The 23,981-nt window shown below is 37.0% G+C and overlaps 1 protein-coding gene across 10 annotated transcripts in view; it reads left to right on the top strand.

Moving 5' to 3' along the window:
* LOC127869273 (uncharacterized) overlaps positions 1-23,981 on the top strand; it is a 103,159-nt gene that overhangs the window by 21,995 nt on the left and 57,183 nt on the right. For 9 of the 10 annotated variants that reach the window (XM_052411702.1, XM_052411697.1, XM_052411698.1 and 6 more), the window contains exons 2-4: positions 6,211-6,434; positions 17,236-17,303; positions 19,878-20,050. In XM_052411702.1, coding sequence (XP_052267662.1) covers positions 6,211-6,434; positions 17,236-17,303; positions 19,878-20,050 — 465 coding nt within the window. The remainder of the gene's footprint in view (positions 1-6,210; positions 6,435-17,235; positions 17,304-19,877; positions 20,051-23,981) is intronic. The other variant, XM_052411704.1, reaches the window with a different exon arrangement.

Here is a 23,981-nt window from a genome sequence, read left to right as displayed (position 1 = left end):
TAGGATCATGAAACTTCATAGGTACATTGATCAGGACTCGCAGATCACCCCTATTGACTTTCAGGTCACTAGGTCAAAGGTCACGCATGGGTGAAAGTATTCCGTATTATTACGGAATTCCGTATTTTTGGGCTTCTCAGAGGTCGTTTTTGTGAATCATGTAAATCCGATGAGATTTTGTTGGGGGGGGGGGGGGTAGGCCATGTGTCCAGCCATGCCGACAGACAAAATAAACAAAATACGATCGATTCCAGATGCGATTCCAGACGTGCTAAATTGGTTTCCCACTGTTCTGTTAACTCATATCTAATTATAGATTCGACGCGGTCATTGCTTCTCAATTAGTCTATCCCCCTGGGCGTATTGCTCTTTCAGTTTCCATAATCTCGTGAATCGTTCTATCCATCTGGGCATTATTCGCCCGGTCAGTGCTTTCGTAAATCTCCGTTCCAAGAACGAAAGTCTTCTGCGAATTTCTACAAGAAGGCGTGTTTTGTACCGAACTTTAACGATAACTGCCGAATTGAAAAAAAGCGGTTGTCGTCGTCAGCCATTTTGTCTCGGCGTCTGCTTGCGTTCAAAGTTCAAATTTACACTGAAGTGTCTCGTCGTCTGCTAGCGTTCAAAGTTCAAATTTACAATGAAGTTCTTACCCGTAGGATATAACACACAAGATCTTGAAAAGCAAGCGAAAAACAAATGGAGATGGCAATGGCTGTCTGAATGTGATTCTAAGGGAATGAAATGGACAGATTGGCTTAAAAAGATAGATGTGTGTGGCGTCTTCAGGAGTTTCCGGGGGCCTTTGGACCCCTGACCAGGCCTTGGACCAACTTGGGGCCCTGCCTATAACATTTTATCTACATGAAATTTTAAAGAAATAGATAGTGATATTTTCTAGCCAAACTAACTGTTATTCTGTTTTGAATCACTAAAAAATACAGGTGTCTTTAAGCTCAGGAGAATTGATTTCTTTGTTTCAAATAAGATAAAATGCAGGAGCTTCCGGGGGCCTCCGGCCCCCTGGACCCCGGGCCAGGGCACTTGCCCTGGACCCACCGGGGGCCCTATCGGCCCCCAGGCCCCCAGATTTTAGTTTCAGTATTTTGGGAATTTTCTACTTTCACCCATGGGTCACGGTCACGGTGACTTGACACAGTAAAATGGTTTCTGGATGATAACTCAAGAAAGCTTACGCCTAGGATCATTAAACTTCATAAGTACATTGATCATGACTCCTAGATGACCCCTATTGATTTTCAGGTCACTAGGTCAAAGGTTAAGGTCACAGTGCCAAAAAACGTATTCACACAATGGCTGCCACTACAACTGACAGCCCATATGGGGGGCATGCATGTTTTACAAACAGCCCTTGTTTTAAAACCAAATTATGGGTTGGTAATATAGAAGATAAGGGTCATAAACACAAACGTTTGAAATTTTTGAAAGTCTCAAATAAATTTATTCAAATGATTTTATTTAAAGATATGATGAAATTAGCTCCCAATCAGGACCGTTGTATTGCAACATATGTAAATCACCTGACAATGCACGCGTCGTGTACAGCTATTTTAGGTTACCAATTCTTCATGAAATAAATGAATTTCTTTGTCCAGATAAAAAGCGTGCGAAAATTGGCGTGGCTGTATTTATTTGTAAATAAAATTTAATTTAATTTCCATTAAAAGTTTCGTTGTGAATTTCAACTACAGTACCGGGGTATCTCGCGAATTATTTGGCATTGACATTTCCTCTTAATAAAATATAATTTAAACACGCTGTATCGTTACCGTTACGCTGTATCAGTTCCTTCATTATTCATTTTATTGAAACAATTATTGTATTGTATACTGACTGCACACATTAGTGTCGTAACATACGGTTGCAATACGTAAATTCGGACAGTACTTAAATTTGGACACAAGTAAATAAATGATTTAATACTCTCTTGATTTCTTTGAAACTCGGTATTTGTTGTTAAAAAGGGTAATTGCATTTATTGACAACATAAGAGTCAATAGTATTGATCAACTAAACGCTTTATTTACGTTTCCGACTTTACGTACGTTCCGAATTTAAGTACGCATACATGTGCACATACATATAATATCTACATGTAGTATATGATTTTCTCTTTAACATTTACATTTAAAACGCGTGAATGACTCGCAGACAGGTATTTACGGTGGCTGCGCAGCATCGCGGTGATCACGGGTGTTCCCGTTAATGATAGCGTGCAATTGCGGGGATTTCGGTGTTGGCCGAACACCGCGGTCAGTAGAGTGTCCTCCCCCGCGAAATGTCACCCATCGGGAAAAGTTAACACTGCGGACAGGCGTTTTTGTTTAATTACACGGTGCCTGTACTGTACATGATAGACCTTTCTTACTTGATTCAAGTTTCAAACGCTTTATTTCCAATGCTTAGATAGTGATGAGCAGCAAGCAGCAGAAAACCTGAACAGCCTGCGAGTTACTTGCTGGCTGGTTTGATAATGTCATTTTCCTTTTTTTGAGTGGAAAGGGGGTTAACTTCATTATGTGTCAAAACTTCTTTGGTATACTGGACTCTTTGAATTGCAGATTATTAACTGAACAACTGTAATTAAATGTAGTACATTTCTTCTTTGTTTCAGTGTACAAATTCAATTCTGTAAACTTAACAGTGTGAAAATCTATAATCAATTATAAATCAATTTCCTCAGCCCAGGGAGGTTTTACATCATATGCGATAAATTGGGTCAACATGTCACCACTAAATTTGGACTCTTGAGCAAGTATACATTAACATCCAGTGGGTATTTCATATGAAGTAGTTGTTAACAACTAATCCAGCAATTGGACTGTTTTGTTGTTACTTTGTATTCCCTCCGGATCAAATGATAGGGGGCATATTGTTTTTGGCCTGTCTGTCTGTCCGTCTGTCCGTCCGTCATTTTGACTCATAATCTGTCATTCTGTCCCAAAACTTTAACCTTGGTTAACTTATGCAATATTGAAGATAGCAACTTGATATTTGGCATGCATGTGTATCTCACAGGGGTGACAATTTTCCGGATTATTCCGGAAATCCGGATTTGAGCCGTCCAAGGTTGATTTTGAGGTGAATGTTAATCCGATGAGTTTGTTCAAGGCGGGTGGGGGTAGGGACAAAATTCTTTAAGTGCGGGATCATTTCAGAACGAATATTGTTATAGCATCGTCGGCATTCCGGACATTTGTGCTTGGTACCGATTTTATTTATTGATTTCTGATTGGTAAGCGGCTGGCACTGACATGAGCAGTAACTGGCTACATGTAAGTAAAGCACTGCAATATCATATTTTAAAACAATATGTTAATCAAATTATAAATTGACTGCGTATTTGCGGGGTTACTGGTTACTGATTTTCATTTTCTGCAGTCAAAGGATATGCATATTTTATTTCATTTGCAAATGATGTATCGCGACATGTTTTCGGACAGTCGTTTTCGGATACGCTGGTTTGTCAATTTTAATTTAATTTCGAAGTTTTTAATATCATTTGTTTAGAATGACAAATACTCCTGCGGTGTTACGGATGGTTTGGTTTATAATATGTTGCATTGTACTTACCAGAAATTGCACCTAGAAAGACTATAAAAAAAGAACAATAAGCTAGGGCTTGGGGGTTCGGGCCCTCTCTTCCCTTTATCCTACGGCTTAATTTAATTTTCCGGATTTCAAATTTGGGACAATTGGCACCCCTGATCTCATGAAGCTGCACATTTTGAGTGGTGAAAGGTCAAGGTCAAAAGTAAAAAAATACAATCCAGGGGAAGAAATGAGCTTTAAAAGGGAGATAATTTCTAAACCTGCCAAATGATATATTGAAATATTATTTCAAAGCAGCGCAATAGGGGGCAATGTGTTTCTGACAAACACATCTGGGGCAATGTGTTTCTGACAAACACATCTCTTGTTTACTTTAGATTTACCATAATTTAATGTTCTATTTGAATAAGACCACATAAAAATGTGTACAATCATGTAAATGTTTTCCTTTGTTTCACAAATAGGATGAAGTACAGTACAGCCAAAGCGGAACAAACATATTTTGCAATCCGCAGAGTCAAGGCGCAGCGAGTAGATGCTGAAGACTCGGCAGTATGCGGAGACACGTTGCATTTTGCAGCGAGGCTTCGCTTCTGTTCGCTGAGGCAAGCCGCAATCCGCGATATGATGCCGAGTCGATGGGCATCATAAAATAGAAATATTTTTAAAATAATAAGTTTGTTAATAAATTTTAAAAGAACAATTATTATAATAATTAAAATCATAATTAATTTAATGTATTTATTACTGCATACTTACTATTTTTCCCGACGCTACTCATTACCTGAATAACCCGTATATTCCAGTTAAAGCAAATTGTGGTAAATATTTACGATAAAAGTTCTCAGGAAATGTAAGAAATACAAACATTCGCCATTTTTCTGAAGTGTCGAATAAGTTTTGGCATTTGTTTCTATATAAAGATGTGATGAAATAACGTCCAATCGCGGCGTTCTTTTTTTTCCACTGAACACGCGTAAATCGCCTGATGTGATGTTCATGTTTTTATACAACACAAAATACACCCACACTTTCCATGCCACGTTCTTCATGTTTTCATAATTTTCGCGCGCTTTTTATTGGGACAAAGGATATAGCAATGTTTATTTGACACTAGTATTAAATTGTTAATGTCACGTTAGCATTAAAATTCAGAAGCGTGTTTCAGATTACAAGTTGAATAATGCTCATTTAAGAATCGAATGAAACATTTGCAGTTGTGCGTAATTAATTCAATGATAATTTGTTAAGGTGCATTACGTGTTGAATATATTTGAGGATGTGATATTATATAAATAGTCTATAAAAGCATCATATAAAATCATATCCGCTTATTAAAATGTGAAAATAATAACTATGAAAGTAGCTTAAATCTAGGTTTCGAAGCTACACAAATGGTCATGTATATCTTTGCACTCGATCCACCACATACGTAGGCGCCGGATTTATGCGCAAAAGAACGCGAGGTTAATACAGACTCGGCATGATTGCGCGGATCCATGCGGCGTGCCTCTGCGATGCACCGCGTGAACACTTGACTAGGCCGCCGAGTACTAACGTTCTGGCCATGGCGTGACCGAGGATTATGTGTGTTCCGCGTTGGCTGTACTATATGTTTAAATTATGTTTGTGGTTTATCAAATGTTAAATAGTTTACGATACATTAAAAATATGTAAAGAATCACATTATTTCTGTGTTAAAATACCAAATCAAAATGAATCTGAAAAATATAAATACATATGCTTTTCTGTATTATCCTCAAACCCTCAGTAAACTAGAACTTTTGATAACCGTACATCTTGTCCAATCCTGTAGGTGTTCTGCATAGAGGGATTCACTGTAATACACGTAAGTAACTCCTTAACATCCCTTGAAGGCAAGCCCTGTTGAAAAAGAAAAGCTTCTTCTTTTATATAAATGAACAGAAGTGAGAGCTAGGCTACATTAATAAAAAGTTTCAACAACAATAACAAAACAACAAGAACAAGAGCACAAGTTACAATCACAAGTTAGTGATTTGCGGATTTTGCTAATGTTAATGTGGTTGCACAGAACTTTAAGAAAATAAGCTTTTTAATTAAACAGATCATTTTGTGAAAAGATGACAATCTTGACCTGACAAGCAAGTCAGGGGGTAATCTAATAAACAATTTAGAACACAGGTGCCCTAAGCGATGTTCTTTCTATACTTGTTATATAGCATTTTATATGAAAATCTAGGGTCACACCACATGTTTTAGGGCAAAGGGTTTGGTGCTATAGTTTAATTGTTTTTTTTTTCCACCATGTTGAAAATTGTGGCAGAGTCCCTTTAGTTAAGGAAAAATTGTGTTGTTTTGACTAAAACTGGGATATTCGTCTTGTTGATTGGTGCTGACAAATACTTTAAAATTGAGAATAAAAGTGTTTTAAATATTATATTAACTAAGGTTCAATTTGTAGAGCTGGATGGCGGATCAACTAAATGTTGAGATTTATTTTGTTTTAATTTTCTTTGTATAATTTTTATGTTACCTTAAATTGTTGATTTTAAGGTTTGGTAAATGGGAAAGGGCGCATTATAAAGACCGAAAAGCTAAAAAAAACCTGTATATCCATACTGTTCTTAAATCAAATCCCTCTGTTCTATTTTACAGAACTCTGCAGGTGGACTTAACATCCTTTCTCCAGAAGCAAAAGAGTTTGTTCCACGCCAGCTCTCGGACCCGAGCCCGGCATTTGGAGGCCCAGCGCCCTTTGACCCCGCAGTTGCTGCGGGTGATGGGCTGCTAGGTCCCGGGCCCCTTTGCTCACAATCCGTGGATGTGATCCCTAGATACATGACCACCTGTTACCCGTTTGTGGCCACCAGTGATGCAAGGTAAGGGTTGACAATTGTCAGTGGGCTTAGGTTTTATAGAGATATATGATTCAATACTATTGTAACACTCAAAGATAGTTGGTGAAACAGCGTGTAAAGCAGATATTACTTAGCGAAAAAACTAGTAAGGACAATATTAAAGTATATGTTAGGAGGTTGTTTTTTTTCAGAGATTCATTCTATGTGCTGCATTCTGGGAAAATGGGGTTTAATGCATGCGCCTTAAGTGTAGTCCCAGATAAGCGTGTGCAGTCTGCACAGGCTAATCATGGACGACACTTTCCACCTAGACTATCTTAAAAGTGGACAATGTCTTCCTTGATAAGACTGCATAGGCACATCTGGTACGACACTTTACACATATCAGTTAAGGCCCATTTTCCCAGAATGCACCTCATTTTAGATGCCATACTTTTGTTACACTCTTAAAGATATATGGTGAAACTGTAGGGTATGGTAGTTATAAGCGTATCTCTGCAAGGAAGTTGAGAGTCGCTCTGGGAAAATTGGGCTGAATGACTGTATGTTCATAAAATGTCATCTCAGTCTAGTTTAAGCAGTCCACACAGGCTAATCAGGGAGGGCTGAATGACTGTATGTTCATAAAATGTCATCTCAGTCTAGTTAGTGCAGTCCACACAGGCTAATCAGGGACATCACTTTCTTCTAAAACTGCATTTTGGTTGAGATACTTCCTTTATATAAAAAATGCCATTGTTTTCTTGGACTGAACAGGCTAATATGGGACAAAACTTTATGAACATGCATTAAGCCCAGTTTTCTCATAGCTAGACTCATCCTTTTTGTAGTGGTATGCTTAGACAGGAAAAATAAGGGCAGGCATTATACCTGGTATCTTTAGTTATCATGATGGTAACAAGTTTCTAGAATCTGGTTTGAATTAAAGCAAATTGAATTCATTTTCTAGACTGGGTCAAGCTGCTACATAGCTTTTATCACAAAGTTTGTGCTATAATGTGTTCTTGTGTTTGGTAAATATATAATAGTTTTGCCCTATCCTCCGAAGCAAATATGGTGGTTTTATGTATGGAAAATAATTATGTTAGAAAACAACCTATCGCAAGGTTCAATATTCAAACTCGCAGGCATCTTTCTGTATTACATGGAAATACACCTTTGCAATTATTATCAACTTTTGTTAAAATTTAACAATGCCCTTTTTACCTGAGACATTGCTACATATTACAACATTCCCTGTCATGTGGGGGGGGGGGGGGAGGAGTAGGTGTTGGGGTATTCTTTGTAACCTTTGTAAGTCCTATTTGTATTTAGACTCTTTACATTAAAATCATTTACAGTAGGATACTCATTTCACATGATACATTTGCGTGATACATCTTTTGCGCTGAGCACAGGCACAGTGCTGTAGCCAAAATTCAGAGGTTTCATCTCCAATCAGCCTATGAAATATTCAAATATATTCATGCGTGTCTGTTGGCATTATGTAAAATTCATTTTACTCTTTCCCACTCAGAAGCAAAGTGAAAATGGCTAAGTGCGAACAGCATTAAACCAGAACAGCCTGCGAGTAACTCGCAGTCTGTTCAGGTTTTATGCTGTTTGCTGCTCATCAGTATCTAAGGGTCGGAAATGAAGCCTTTAAAACTTTAATCTAGTATGAAAGGTCTTTAATTTAATTCAACTTTTAAAGAGACTTCAAATGTGTCAAAATACGTATCTAAGTGGTAAAGGGTTAAGGTGACAAGCTGGGTAAAACAGCTACGCCAGAAAAACGTATTGGTGCTCTATACCCATGTTTAGGTCAGAGTTGTTGATACCGTGTGAACTACTAGGGTAACAAGTAATGCATAAACAACAGTCTGGGTCAACAGGACTGTCTTTATGACTACCTAATTCGTGAGTAAAAAGTATTGCTCGCAGATTTATTTTCATCAATAATGTTATTGTATATTTAGAATTTGTATATGGTGTCAAAAATAAAAAGTTTTGTACAGGGAATTTCCATAATGAAATGATATTCTTAGTAAGATAGGTATTCGATGTTCCATCAATATTCATTTAATATGATGGTGATTGCAAATTGTCTTTATATTCAGTTTTCATTTCCATTTTCATCATACTTTCTATGCTTTCTGAAGGTAAAAAAAAATGTTAAAATTCTTTTTTTTTTTTTTTTTTTTTTTTAGGAATGCAGAGCCTTATAACTTGTGTGACTAACCAGTGTTTGTTTTGGTAAAAAATATCTGCTATAAGGTTTTGACTGTACAGTTCTTATCTCAGAGTGTAACTGTAACTGAAAAACAAAACTGCAGTACTTGAATAAACGTTGAACATGCCCAATATTGCATATGTTTATATAAAGAAGACAAAATAACAAATAAAAACAAATTTATTTTTTTAAACCACTGAATTATTTAAGCATGATGAATTCACAATTTTTTCCCAAATGGGCAGTTTCATCAAAGCAAAAATTCCCAAAATGGCCAATTTTGTCGATAAAAAATTCCCAATTTGGACAGACTCCTTTTCCCAAAATAGGCATAAACCCCCTGATAAAAAGTGCACACACATCTCGACCCATGCTTAAAGACACACTCTTTATACATTTGAATGGCTTGTGTTGATCTAAAACATGCGATTAATTTTGAAAACTGAGTTGCTTCTTAAATTATTCAATAGCTAACAACTCCAGTGCCTTCAGCGCTTTGATTGAATGTGTTTCAGAGATTTAAAGCTGGCAAAAACTGTTGATAATAGCTTACCTGATATACGTGTACATGTAGCATACTGCAAAATTATTATTATTCATGTTCCTTTAAGAGTAACTTGGCACTCGCAGTCTGTTCAGGCTTTTTGCTGTTTGCTGCTCATCAGTATATAAGGGTTGCAAATGAAGCCTTTAAAACTTGAATCTAATAAGAAAGGTCTTAAATTAAATATAACTTTCTTAGAGACTACAAATGCTCGAAAATGCTAAAGGGTTAATAGATTTTTACAGAGATTATTGATTGATAACACAGTATTGGTTATGCTTTGATCTCCCAAAAAATAATTATTATTAGTGCAACATTAATTTTTATTGATTTTGTTGGTGGATTGATCATAGAGCTTAAGATCCCACAGAACTTACTCAAAATGATAATTTTTATTCAGACCGAAGTATTGAAGGCACAAATGACAATATTATCAAACGTAATCCACACACACTTCTTGAGTTTGATTTGCTTGACATTTCATGTAGAATGTTCAGTTTCCTCGCAAATATCATAATTACAAAGAAAATTTGCGAATCTGAAACAATTTTGTCAATTTGCCAAAACGTGAAAAGGTAGTTGTATTTTTTTGTTTCAGTATATTTATTAGGATTAGCGCTAATTGTTAACACCTTTCATGCCCAAAGGTCTTAAGTTATATATAACATTCTAAGGGACCAGAAATGCATCAAAATACATGTATATAAGAGTTAAAGGGTTAATAGCATGTGATCACTTCTATAGTGACCACCAGAGCTCACGATCACTTCTATAGTGACCACCATTTGGCACTCTGGGATGTGCCAAATGTAGCAAATGGCTACAAATAAAAAAATTGGCTCAAGCAATTACCCATCAAATATAAAAAAAAAATAGTTCATACATAATGAGGAAAATTTGGCTTCAGAAAGTTTTGACCCATAGGGAGCCCTTGACCACTGTCAGCATACATACAGCAGACACATCTTACATACAATTTTCAACTTTCCCGCGCAAATTCCATTATTTTATTACAAAATCAGGAATCAAGTAATTATATGTCAATATTTTTTATGTCCCCAACTATAATAGTGGGGGACATATTGTTTTTGCCCTGTCTGTCTGTTGGTCTGTTGGTCCGTTGGTCTGTCTGTCTGTTTGCGCCAACGTTAACATTTTGCAATAACTTTGGCTATATTGAAGATAGCAACTTCATATTTGGCATGCATGTGTATCTCATGAAGCTGCACATTTTGAGTGGTGAAAGGTCAAGCTCAAGGTCATCCTTCAAGGTCAAAGGTCAAATATATGTGGCCCAAATTGCTTATTTTATAAATACTTTTGCAATATTGAAGATAGCAACTTGATATTTGGCATGCATGTGCATCTCATGGAGCTGCACATTTTGAGTGATGAAAGGTCAAGGTCATCCTTCAAGGTCAGAGGTCAAATATATGTGGCCCAAATTGCTTATTTTATGAATACATTTGCAATATTGAAGATAGCAACTTGATATTTGGCATGCATGTGTATCTCATGGAGCTGCACATTTTGAGTGGTGAAAGGTCAAGGTCATCCTTCACAAGGTCAAGGTCATCCTTCAAGGTCAAACATCATATAGGGGGACATATAGGGGGACTCACATTCATTTGACATATCATGTTTAAACAAGATGTGTTTGTGAAACACATCTTGTTTAAACATGATATGTCAAATGAATGTGAGTTTTGAGGATCATACATGTATCATTATGTACAACAGACTGGTTTCAGTCAAGATTATTCTTAAATAACATATCTTGATGGGTATACATTTTCTTTTTCCACCTATGGTGGCCAGTTTAAAAATTGTTTCTACTCTAAACAAGAAATATCTTTAAAAAAGATATACGGCGTAAATAGTTTAATGAATGAGATCAAGGATAGCGAATGTCTTTTTCTGTGCAGTTCTTAGCAGCATCACACGCAGTACGGGATGTTACGGGGAGTTTTCGCGGCTTATTTTACATTATAACATATTGCTGGTCATAAACCTATAGATACAAAACAGAAAACCAATAGAAGAATGGAAGTGAAATTTAAACATATGAGTCAACCGGCCACACGAGAAGTATCCGTATTTATAGGCGCGTTCTTCGAACAAACCTGTTTTAGTGGTTTGTCGGGCATTGCTATTTGATTCGATTATTAACAGTATCAATTATCATTGTGCTAATGCTTAAAGTGATATTATGGGCATTTTGCACTGTTGAATTGAGCTGAAAAGAATTAACAGGTCAAAATAGTTAGTTAAAATGTGGTTACTGATTAATTATCTGCAACTCACCTTGCTACCAGTTGTTTATAAAAATATATTTTATATTCGATATTCTTACGTGACCCACCCAGTCCTGTAAGCTGAAATGATCCGTAAAACAATTTCGTGTCTTTGTGTCGTATGAACAAATCTGCACTAAAACTAAATTTAGGTTCAACTCGTAAACGCATGATCAGTTGTCAAACGAAAGTACGGTTGATATTCAAATGCATTATTTTTCTCTTTCTGGTATATTGTTTTAGTATGATGATGCTGCATTAATTAATATAAGTGTATATGAAGTAGAAACATCAAAAATAATCAACGGTTGCGATAGACACCTATAAACTGTTACATGCTCATAATATCACTTTAGTACATTAAGCAATATGGACGAATAATTATTGTTAAATTTATCAACAATAATATTTATCATTGTATTGTTGAAAACACATTAAGAATCTATTATTTACATACCATAATTATATTGCTGAATATCTTCATTTAACATATTTCTGGTCTAAAGAAAATTCCAGGTCACCTAGTTCACGGATAGCGTCTTTATTATATAACGATTATTTTACTGGCCGCCAACTCCAGTGATGACCTGTATATAAACTCTGAATGTCCGCGAATTGACCCGATATACCTCGCGGGTTGAAATGCAATGCTTTAAAGTGAGGCCTCGCTTCCATTGCTCTTTATACTTTTACATGTTATCATGTTGACAGGAATAAGGAAGTAAGTACTAAAAATGAGAACATAGCCTTTTAAGTATAAACGCTCTTGCGCTGGTAATACTCAGAAAATAAAAGGTGTACGCACAAACTGTATTGATTGTCGAGAATTGAGTGTAAAACTGTTCTATCTATTAAGCCTTTTCATTCGAGATAAAATTGTTTCATACAGTAAAACAGTGTTACAAAGACGCGGATATGTTTCCAATGTTCTGGTGGTATACTCAAATCAGCCAATGGAATAAATGAAGTGTATTCATTCGTACCTAGCCGCGGGAAATTTTATTGGAATTTTATTGGACACTTACAAAGGTCAGGCTAAGGTGAAAAGCTGGCTTATGCAGCTTACGCCGAAAAAACAGGCCATTTTGTAGCCATTATTAAATCATATTGTACATTTAGTAAATTCAGACTTAGTTTATAGCTGTAGTGCTGTATTTTAACAAACTGAATAAAAACAAATATAATATGTTGTCATCTTTATTCCTTTATTTATACATGCCAATAACATATACTGCAACATACATAATTATATTTGTAATAATAATGAGGCTATTTAAATGTCAACCGTCTGCTGTCTAGGCTTAGGCACTAGCAGAGGCATGTAATTAATGATGTAAATAATACATGTATAAGTTCATTCAGTACTTATGTTTACTTAAGTACAAACACTCTTCTTTATACATTCAATATAATGCAGTTGTTTTTTCCTTCTTTAGCAAGGGACTTTTATAAGCCCCTTCCCCAAAGAGAAAGGCCCCTACCCCTTAGAGAATTTCTTTAAAATGATGTGAAGACTGCACAGGGTTATCTGAATCAACACTTAACGCACATGCATTAAAGCTTGTTTTTCAAAGAGAGACTATCATGTAAGTCATTCTAAACCAACTTTATAACTTAGTACTTCCTGTGCTCTGTATTCCAAGCTTCCAAGATTTCCTTGAAACAACATTCTCAGCTACATGTATTGGTGACCAGACAAGGTACTTCGTAAATACCTTCATAGTAGACAGGGTTGCCTCTGACCACACTGATTTTGAAGTCAAGAAAATGTTTGTAGTCTCCAGTCTGGGCACTGAGGATTTTCCGATGGACTGACTTCATGCATGTTTTGTGTTAATAGATTTTTACTGGGATTATTGATTGATTCCTGATACCTGTATTGGTTTTACATTGATCTCCCAACATTGCAGAAATATTAAGAGCATTTTGATCTTAAATTATATAGCTACAAAACTATGCCAAAAGAGCAGGTTTATGCTCAATGTGCTGATAACAGATTTATAATTGTGATCTTAATTGCTGGTTTCTTTGGGACATTGAATATAGGAAGTTACTTATACAAAATTTGATATTTTTTACCTTTCAGACATTATTAAATACAAAAATGTGTGTGCATTATCTCTATTTAATTTGGGACTTCCTCCCAATTGAAGTTTTCCCTACTTAGTTTATTTGTACACTGTACAACTATCACCTTCATGGGTAGTAATATGTTGCTCTGGTATTTTTGCTATAAAAACAGCAGTTTAAGCAGAGATTACAACATCATTTTCTTCAGCATCAAAACAAACAACGCCATCATCTGAATCAGTAGCACATCATTCACACTCATCTTGGAGAATCAGTAGCACAACATTCACACTCATCTCTGAGAATCAGTAGCACATCATTCACACTCATCTCTGAGAATCAGTAGCACATCATTCACACTCATCTCGGAGAATCAGTAGAACATCATTCACACTCATCTCTGAGAATCAGTAGCACATCATTCACACTCATCTCTGAGAATCAGTAGCACATCATTCACACTCATCTCGGGGAATCAGTAGCACATCATTCACACTCATCTCGGAGAATCAGTAGCACATCATTCACACTCATCTCTGAGAATCAGTAGCACATCATTCACACTCATCTCGGAGAATCAGTAGTACATACTTCACACTCATCTCGGAGAATCAGTAGCACATCATTCACACTCATCTCTGAGAATCAGTAGTACATACTTCACACTCATCTCGGAGAATCAGTAGCACATCATTCACACTCATCTCGGAGAATCAGTAGCACATCATTCACACTCATCTCGGAGAATCAGTAGCACATCATTCACACTCATCTCGGGGAATCAGTAGCACATCATTCACACTCATCTAGGAGAATCAGTAGCACATCATTCACACTCATCTCTGAGAATCAGTAGCACATCATTCACACTCATCTCGGGGAATCAGTAGTACATACTTCACACTCATCTCGGAGAATCAGTAGCACATCATTCACACTCATCTCTGAGAATCAGTAGTACATACTTCACACTCATCTCGGAGAATCAGTAGCACATCATTCACACTCATCTCGGAGAATCAGTAGCACATCATTCACACTCATCTCGGAGAATCAGTAGCACATCATTCACACTCATCTCAGAGAATCAGTAGCACATCATTCACACTCATCTCGGAGAATCAGTAGCACATCATTCACACTCATCTCGGAGAATCAGTAGCACATCATTCACACTCATCTCGGAGAATCAGTAGCACATCATTCACACTCATCTCGGAGAATCAGTAGCACATCATTCACACTCATCTCGGAGAATCAGTAGCACATCATTCACACTCATCTCGGAGAATAAGTAGCACATCATTCACACTCATCTCGCAGAATCAGTAGCACATCATTCACACTCATCTCGGAGAATAAGTAGCACATCATTCACACTTATCTCGGAGAATCAGTAGCACATCATTCACACTTATCTCGGAGAATCAGTAGCACATCATTCACACTCATCTCTGAGAATCAGTAGCACATCATTCACACTCATCTTGGAGAATCAGTAGCACATCATTCACACTCATCTCGGAGAATCAGTAGCACATCATTCACTATCATCTCGAAGAATCAGTAGCACATCATTCACACTCATCTCTGAGAATCAGTAGCACATCATTCACACTCATCTCGGGGAATCAGTAGCACATCATTCACACTCATCTCGGGGAATCAGTAGCACATCATTCACACTCATCTCGGAGAATCAGTAGCACATCATTCACACTCATCTCTGAGAATCAGTAGCACATCATTCACACTCATCTCGGAGAATCAGTAGTACATACTTCACACTCATCTCGGAGAATCAGTAGCACATCATTCACACTCATCTCTGAGAATCAGTAGTTCATACTTCACACTCATCTCGGAGAATCAGTAGCACATCATTCACACTCATCTCGGAGAATCAGTAGCACATCATTCACACTCATCTCGGAGAATAAGTAGCACATCATTCACACTCATCTCGGAGAATCAGTAGCACATCATTCACACTCATCTCGGAGAATAAGTAGCACATCATTCACACTTATCTCGGAGAATCAGTAGCACATCATTCACACTCATCTCTGAGAATCAGTAGCACATCATTCACACTCATCTCTGAGAATCAGTAGCACATCATTCACACTCATCTCTGAGAATCAGTAGCACATCATTCACACTCATCTCTGAGAATCAGTAGTACATACTTCACACTCATCTCGGAGAATCAGTAGCACATCATTCACACTCATCTCGGAGAATCAGTAGCACATCATTCACACTCATCTCGGAGAATCAGTAGCACATCATTCACACTCATCTCGGAGAATCAGTAGCACATCATTCACACTCATCTCGGAGAATCAGTAGCACATCATTCACTATCATCTCGGAGAATCAGTAGCACATCATTCACACTCATCTCGGAGAATCAGTAGCACATCATTCACACTCATCTCGGAGAATCAGTAGCACATCATTCACACTCATCTCGGAGAATAAGTAGCACATCATTCACACTCATCTCGGAGAATCAGTAGCACATCATTCACACTCATCTCGGAGAATCAGTAGCACATCATTCACACTTATCTCGGAGAATCAGTAGCACATCATTCACACTCATCTCTGAGAATCAGTAGCACATCATTCACACTCATCTCTGAGAATCAGTAGCACATCATTCACACTCATCTCTGAGAATCAGTAGCACATCATTCACACTCATCTCGGAGAATCAGTAGCATATCATTCACACTCATCTCGGAGAATCAGTAGCACATCATTCACACTCATCTCGGAGAATCAGTAGCACATCATTCACACTCATCTCGGAGAATAAGTAGCACATCATTCACACTCATCTCGGAGAATCAGTAGCACATCATTCACACTCATCTCGGAGAATAAGTAGCACATCATTCACACTCATCTCGGAGAATCAGTAGCACATCATTCACACTCATCTCTGAGAATCAGTAGCACATCATTCACACTCATCTCTGAGAATCAGTAGCACATCATTCACACTCATCTCTGAGAATCAGTAGCACATCATTCACACTCATCTCGGAGAATCAGTAGCACATCATTCACACTCATCTCGGAGAATCAGTAGCACATCATTCACACTCATCTCGGAGAATCAGTAGCACATCATTCACACTCATCTCGGAGAATCAGTAGCACATCATTCACACTCATCTCGGAGAATCAGTAGCACATCATTCACACTCATCTCGGAGAATCAGTAGCACATCATTCACACTCATCTCGGAGAATCAGTAGCACATCATTCACACTCATCTCAAAGGATCAACAAATGAGCCTCACTCTGGGTAAACTGGGTATAGTACATGTATGGCAAGTGTCATCCCTGGGCATGTGCGTTGAGTGTCGTCCCAGATTAGCCTGTGCAGTCCACACAGGCTAATCAGGGCCAACACTTTCTGCCTAAATTTGATTTTTGCTAAGAAGAGACTTCATTTAAATGAAAAATGTCATAAAACGGAAATGCGTCCCTGCACAGGCTAATCTGGGACGACACTTTATGCACATGCATTATGCCCAGTTTTCTCAGAACATGACCCATACATTTAGCTCTGTATTCCCAGAGGGAGACTCAAATGAAGATACTTGGACACATAACCTAGGACAACTAGAAAGTTGGTGCAATCTATGCTCATCAATATTGTTAATAATACATAATTTGTGTTGCAGGCTGGGCAGTCACCCACGGTTACCCGGAAAGTTTGACAATCAAGTGTTTATGCCCCAGTTTCATGCAGGTACGATTTTCCATTTCATATGTTTCTGTGTTGTATTTATTCCTTTCCTTAGTGCTCACAAGCAAAATGAAAATGGCTATTTGCAACCTGCATAAAACCAGAACAGCCAGCTCAGAAGTATTTAGGGCTGTAACAGTTAAAACTTTAATGTTTTTAGAATGGGCTTTAATTTAATTAGATGTAATACGTTACTACAAACAGGTCAAAATGCGTATGTCAGCAGTTAAGTGTTAAAGATATGTTTGACCTCAACCTCCTATCTATGTTTATGTCTAGTTCAGTAATTTTCATCATTTCCTTGTGATGTTTTTCACATGCACTTTATTGTATGACCATCTTTGATCAGTTGAGCCTGAATCTGGGAAATCTGGGCTTGATGCATCTGCATGTATTGTCATCTCAGTTTAGCCTGTGCAGTGTGCACAGGCTGATTAAGGACAACACTTTCTGTCTAAACTGGATTTTTGTTTGGAAGAGATTATTTAACCCTTTGCATGCTGGGAAATTTGTCGTCTGCTAAAATGTCTTCTGCTTTTTAAAATTAGCATTTTCTTTGATTTTTTTCAAAGAATACTATCAGAATAGCAAACAGTTTGGATCCTGATGAGACACCACGTTCTGTGGCGTTTTATCTGGATCCAAACTGTTTGCAAATGCCTTTAAAATTCGGTTCCCGCACTGAAAGGGTTAAAGGGACTTGTTCACAGATTTGAGCATTTATTTAAGTTTGTCCTTAAATGCTTTAAATTGATAAATGTAAACATTGGAACTAAATATCTCCTGAAAAAAAGAATGAAATCAAAGAAAGAAAAAAAGTAATCCTTTAATTGGGCTCAAACCACTGACCCTTGGAGTAACAGCCAAGCACTTAAACCATTGGCCATCCGTGCTCTTATAGTGAGTGGTGTATTTTATACTTTATATAAGAAATCCTTGTAATGTCTCAAAATATAATGTTAACAACAGACCAACAGAACTCTCCAAATTATTTAATCATTTTGCGTTCGTAATGCTTAATAATTTTCAGGATTTAAAAATATTTAAGAGCATGGTAAATGTCCAGTATTACTGTTTTCGCGCAAATATCATAATTACAGTCCAAATTTGCAACAATTTTTTGCAGTGTTGTCAATTTACCAAAATGTCCCTTTAAACAACAAAGTTCATAAGAACAGAAAGTGTCGTCCCTGATAAGCCTGTGTGGACTGACCAGGTCAATATGGCACAAAGCCCAGTTCTGCTAGAATCTTGCTTATTTTAATCGTGTACTTTTATGCTTAACTTTGGGGAAAGGTGAATAATTTAGGTAATTCACTGAAAGTTGTGTCCATCATCTTTGTCTGTGATTGTCTTCGTCAACAATTTACTTCAACAATTTTCTTTGAAACTGCATGGAGGGCATAAGCCAAATTTGGTATGAATGTTCTTTGGATGGTCCTCAACCAAATTACTTAAAATAATTTTGATTTGTGGTTACACATGGGCTAAAAAGAACACTATATTAATCTAATATTATTTTTAGGAACAACAGATCAAATTTTAAATAAGTTTACACAAATAATCCTTTGATGGTCCTGTACCCAAACACTTTTTGTGTATGTTAATTTGAGCTCGGATAAACTACACCATGCAACAAGCATGTGAGAATTGTTGATGGTGAAAGAAATGTTAATAGTCAATTCGAGATAATGAGTCTGATAATATTTTTAACCTATAAAGGACTGTTTATGGAAGGTAATTTTATGGTGAACACCATGTAATAATCAAAAAATGTCATTGAGCTGCAATTTGAATGTTAAGCTAACACAATCCTCATGAGTTTATTCCCTGAAACCAGTTATTCGAATAGCAATGTGTGAACAACATAACAAATTGATGTCACCGAGTCTTCGCCTTGTTTAAATACCTGATCTTATTCTGTAAGTTACTTAGATTTACATTATTAAACAAAATTACTGAAAAAATCACATAACATGAATAGTTTCAATAACTGTATATTTGTATGCTGTACATTTGTACAAACTTGAATTCACAACGGCAGTTCTTAAGATGTTTTAAAAAAATGTTTATTTTACCAAGTTTTCAACGCATTTTATCACTAATCCTTCATGCATGTTTTAGACATTATATATATTAAGTCATTTTAAAGTTTATTTATCAACAAATTATTCAGATATGGCTTGCAGTTGCTTGTACATGTTCTTTTTGATGTGCATGAGATAGGCTGAAATTAATAATATTACATATTCCTTTTAAGTATCTTGAGTATCATGTGTCTCTCAGTTGTGTGAGGATGGAGTTCCTTTACAAGAAAATACCAAAAAGCAGAAAGTGTCAGCATTGTTTAGGCTGTTCAGATCTTACCCAAGGTTTGTTGAGAAGTTACTGCTGTGGACACAATGTGCTCTGTGCTCATGTCCGTTTGTTATGATTATTTATGGGAGATAATGACTGTTCTGTGTATTTGTCTATTTCTTGAGAATATTCAGGGGAGGTCACTGATTGTTTTGTTTTGTGTGCCTGTTTCTATTAAGTTATCATGAGAGGTTATATACTGTTCTGTGCATGTGTCAGCAGGTGTGAGACAACGGTTCCAGCAGCCGGGTACCAATGGCTTCACCCTTCCCCCCACCTGGAACCAGCAGCCGGGAGGTGTGTGCTTTGGAGGCCTCCCTAGAATACCCAATGGCATGCCGTTCGATGGCGGCACCTTTCAGAATGGCATACGACCGCTGGGCTTTCCACAGGTGAGACCACAATAGACAAATGGACGAGTGGTTTGCAGGCCTTTAACCAGGATTTTATTAACCCTTACAGTGCGGGAACCGAATTGTGAAGGCCTTTGCAAACAATTTGGATCCAGATAAGACACCACAGAACATGGCGTCTCATCAGGATCCAAACTATTTGCTATTCTGATAGTATTCTTTGAAAAAGAATCGAAGAAAATGCTAATTTTAGAAATTCAGCAGACGACATTTTAGCAGACAACAAATTTCCCAGCATGCAAAGGGTTAAAACGCGGTTGCAGAGACAGTAAGATCAGGGTGCAGGATCAATGGGGTTTTCAGGGCTTTACACACGGGCTGGAAAGAATGTAAACACACTGTTAAGAATTGTATTTTTGCAAATATCTCAAGTTATTGAAATACCTTTGCAAAAATCTTTATTGCATAAAAGAAGTTTTTCTTGCAGTTTGTGCTGATATCTTAAGATTAAATAATAAATCCTTGAATACGTCTGAAATCGGTTCCAAAATTTCATGTTGCATGCTGCATAAATGTATGCATTAATGCAGTATATATCAAATTTTTGGCAGAGAACACAGGCTTATAAAATAAAAAAAATGTTAAAAAAAAATTAAAGCACCACTTACCGATGTGTTTACATCCATTAAAGTTTAATTGGGAACCCAGCAAAGTCATGTGATCCTGCACCCGGAGATCTGTTTGCTGAGATCATTATGTCAAAACTTGATTATGCAACATCTCAAAAAGTACTTAGGCATGGTTGATGAAACTGATGTGGATAGAGGGCTATATGGGGAATACACTCAATATTTTTTTTTTTGTCCTTCAAATTTTATTTGTTTGCATCAGTGTTTTTTTTCCGTTAAACATCGGGTCAGGTATTCAGCTCCATTCCCCATGGAAAAAAGTATATATTTTTCCCAAATGGGGCCTAAAAATTCCCAATTGAAGGTTTCAAAAAAAAATAAAAAATTATTTTTGTTTTAGATTTCAACATTTTGTTCATCTCCCATTCAGCCATATAAGTTCATCATAAGTAAAAATAATACTGAAAACACTTGTATTCTCAATTTGAAGCTTTTTTTAGCAAAACAACACTCATTTCCAAATATTTGTAAAAATGCTGCGTATTGTCCCAATTCAAAGGTACCGGACCCATTCCCAAAATGTTGAAAAAACAACAACACTGTGCATGTTTATAAAAATAAGTGAAAACTAGAAATGGCGCGGCAGAGGCCGACGCGTATCCCCACGCCGAATGTTTGACCTAGGTGTGCCCCAGCGTTGGTAATGGGGCCATGCATAGCTGAGATTGACCGTATTGTCATAAGAGAAGTTCATCATCAATTAGAAGTGAATTGGTGTAGAAATGAAGAAGTTATAGTAAAAGGCAATTTTGGGTGGGTGTGACATATGTGGGCAGGGCGCCCCAGGGTTGGTAATTGTGCCATGCATAGTTGAGATTGACCGTATTGTCATAAGAGAAGTTCAGTATCAATTTGAAGTGAATCGGTGTAGAAATGAAGAAATTATAGTAAAAGGCAATTTTGGGCGGGTGTGGTCTATGTGGGCGGGGCCCCAGGGTTGGTAATGGGGCCATGCATAGTTGAGATTGACCGTATTGTCATAAGAGAGGTTCAGTATCAATTTGAAGTGAATCGGTGTAGAAATGAAGAAATTATAGTAAAAGGCAATTTTGGGTGGGTGTGGTCTATGTGGTCGGGGCGACCCAGGGTTGGTAATGGGGCCATGCATAGTTGAGATTGACTGTATTGTCATAAGAGAAGTTCAATATCAATTTGAAGTGAATCGGTGTAGAAATGAAGAAATTATAGTAAAGGCAATTATGGGTGGGTGTGGTCTATGTGGGCGGGGCCCCAGGGTAGGTTATGGGGCCATGCATAGTTGAGATTGACCCTAATGTCATAAGAGAAGTTCAGTATCAATTTGAAGTGAATCCGTGTAGAAATGAAAAAATTATAGTAAATTGAATTTTTTGGTGGGTGTGGCCTATGTGGGCGGGCGCCCCAGGGTTGGGATTGGGGCCATGCATAGTTGAGATTGACCCTAATGTCATAACAAAAGTTCAGTATCAATTTGAAGTGAATCCGTGTAGAAATGAAGAAATTATAGTAAAGGCAATTTTGGGTGGGTGTGGTCTATGTGGGCGGGGTGCCCCAGGGTTGGGAATGGGGCCATGCATGGTTGAGATTGACCGTATTGTCATAAGAGAGGTCCAGTATCAATTTGAAGTGAATCGGTGTAGAAATAAAGAAGTAAATGTAAAATAACCTAAAAAAATGAGTGATAATTTCTGACGCGGCCCCACCCCAACCGCTATAACTTTTGACCCAGGGGTCAGATCAAAATTCCAAATAGTGCAGGGTCGCACATATGCTCATAGCTACCATGTGTGTAAGTTTCAAGGTTCTAGTGCTTTTAGTGTAGGAGGAGATAGTGGCCAGGACGGACGGACAGACAGACGGACGGACGGCGGAGATAACCACAATATCCCCACCTTTTTTTCAAAAAGCGTGGGGATAACTAATATCTGGTTCTTAACTTGCTATGGGACTGCTGATCTGTCTGGGACAAAACTCTTGTTGAATTGACTGATATGATCAAACATGTGTAAAACAAATACTCTGATTATTGTATTCCAATTTCATTTGTATGCTTAAAAGATCACTCATGCCAATGCGTATATAGAAAAAACAACAATAACCTATCGAAATAGATCTTATTAAAGATTCATCAGGCTTCTATGGATAATTGATAGCATATTGATTTACATGTATTGATTGAAATTGGTTGTGATGTACTTTTTCAGTGCAAAAGTATCAACAAATAGTCAAAGCTTTATTTATTTTTTTCACCAGTGCTGTTCTGATATATGCTGGGCTTAGATTTATTTTTATTTATTAGTTAATAAGTAAAACTTACTATGATTAAATTTAATTTGATAATTTGTTATCAAGAGCATGAGTGGGGCTTGTTAAAGACTGGGTTTAAGGCATGTGTGTTATGTGTCGTCCCATATTATTAATCGGAGATGACACTTACCGCTTTTTTGCAATTTTTGTATTTAACAAAAATCCAGTTTATGAAAAAAGTGTTGTCACTGATCATGGACGACATTTTACACACATGCTTTAAAACCAGTTTTCCCAGAACACAGCTAAAATAAATTGAGTCGCGTTCTGAGAAAACTGGGTTAATGCATGTGTGTAAAGTGTTGTCCCAGATTAGCCTGGACAGTCAGCACAGGCTAATCAGGGACGATACTTTCCGCTTGTATGATATTTTGTGTTTAAAGAAAGTCTCTTTTCTGGGAGACACTTTACGCACATGCATTATGCCCAGTTTTCTCAGAACACGACTCAAATAAATTATTAAGGGAAGGACTGAACTAACCTTTCTATGGTGGGACAGGCCATATGACATGTATATAAACATACCCTCTGGGCCTGAAATAGAGGTGAAGTCGTCTTAGTTGGTAGTGAAATAAGCGAAAAGTATGTCATCAATTTAGAATATAATTGATACTTGAACATTTAATTTCAGAGGCAAGTTTCGATTTTCTACACTGGACTTTTTTTACTACACACTTTGGTATAACACATCAATCTTGGAATAAAACATGTTTTTTCAACAAAGCAGAAGATGCAGTTTTACCTGCTGTATGTATTAAGTTTTTACAAGTAATTAGTAAAAATCAAACTTGTATTTATAATATCATCATATATCTGATTTCGCTGCCGCCATTAAACGGAATTCTTATTTGCATAAAAAACCCAGATTAAAAAAAAATTCAATCGTTTCCATGCATGCACAGATTTAAGATATAGTAAATAAGATAAAAAAACTAGATCACTTTGAATTAAAATTAATTTTAAAGCAGGGATAATTTTAGGTCTGCGTCCTGCGT

The sequence above is a fragment of the Dreissena polymorpha genome, chromosome 2 (genome assembly GCF_020536995.1).
Source record: "Dreissena polymorpha isolate Duluth1 chromosome 2, UMN_Dpol_1.0, whole genome shotgun sequence".
Taxonomy (NCBI): domain Eukaryota; kingdom Metazoa; phylum Mollusca; class Bivalvia; order Myida; family Dreissenidae; genus Dreissena; species Dreissena polymorpha.
The sequence above is the reverse complement of the archived record's forward strand: the minus strand, read 5'-3'. Positions and strand labels throughout refer to the sequence as shown.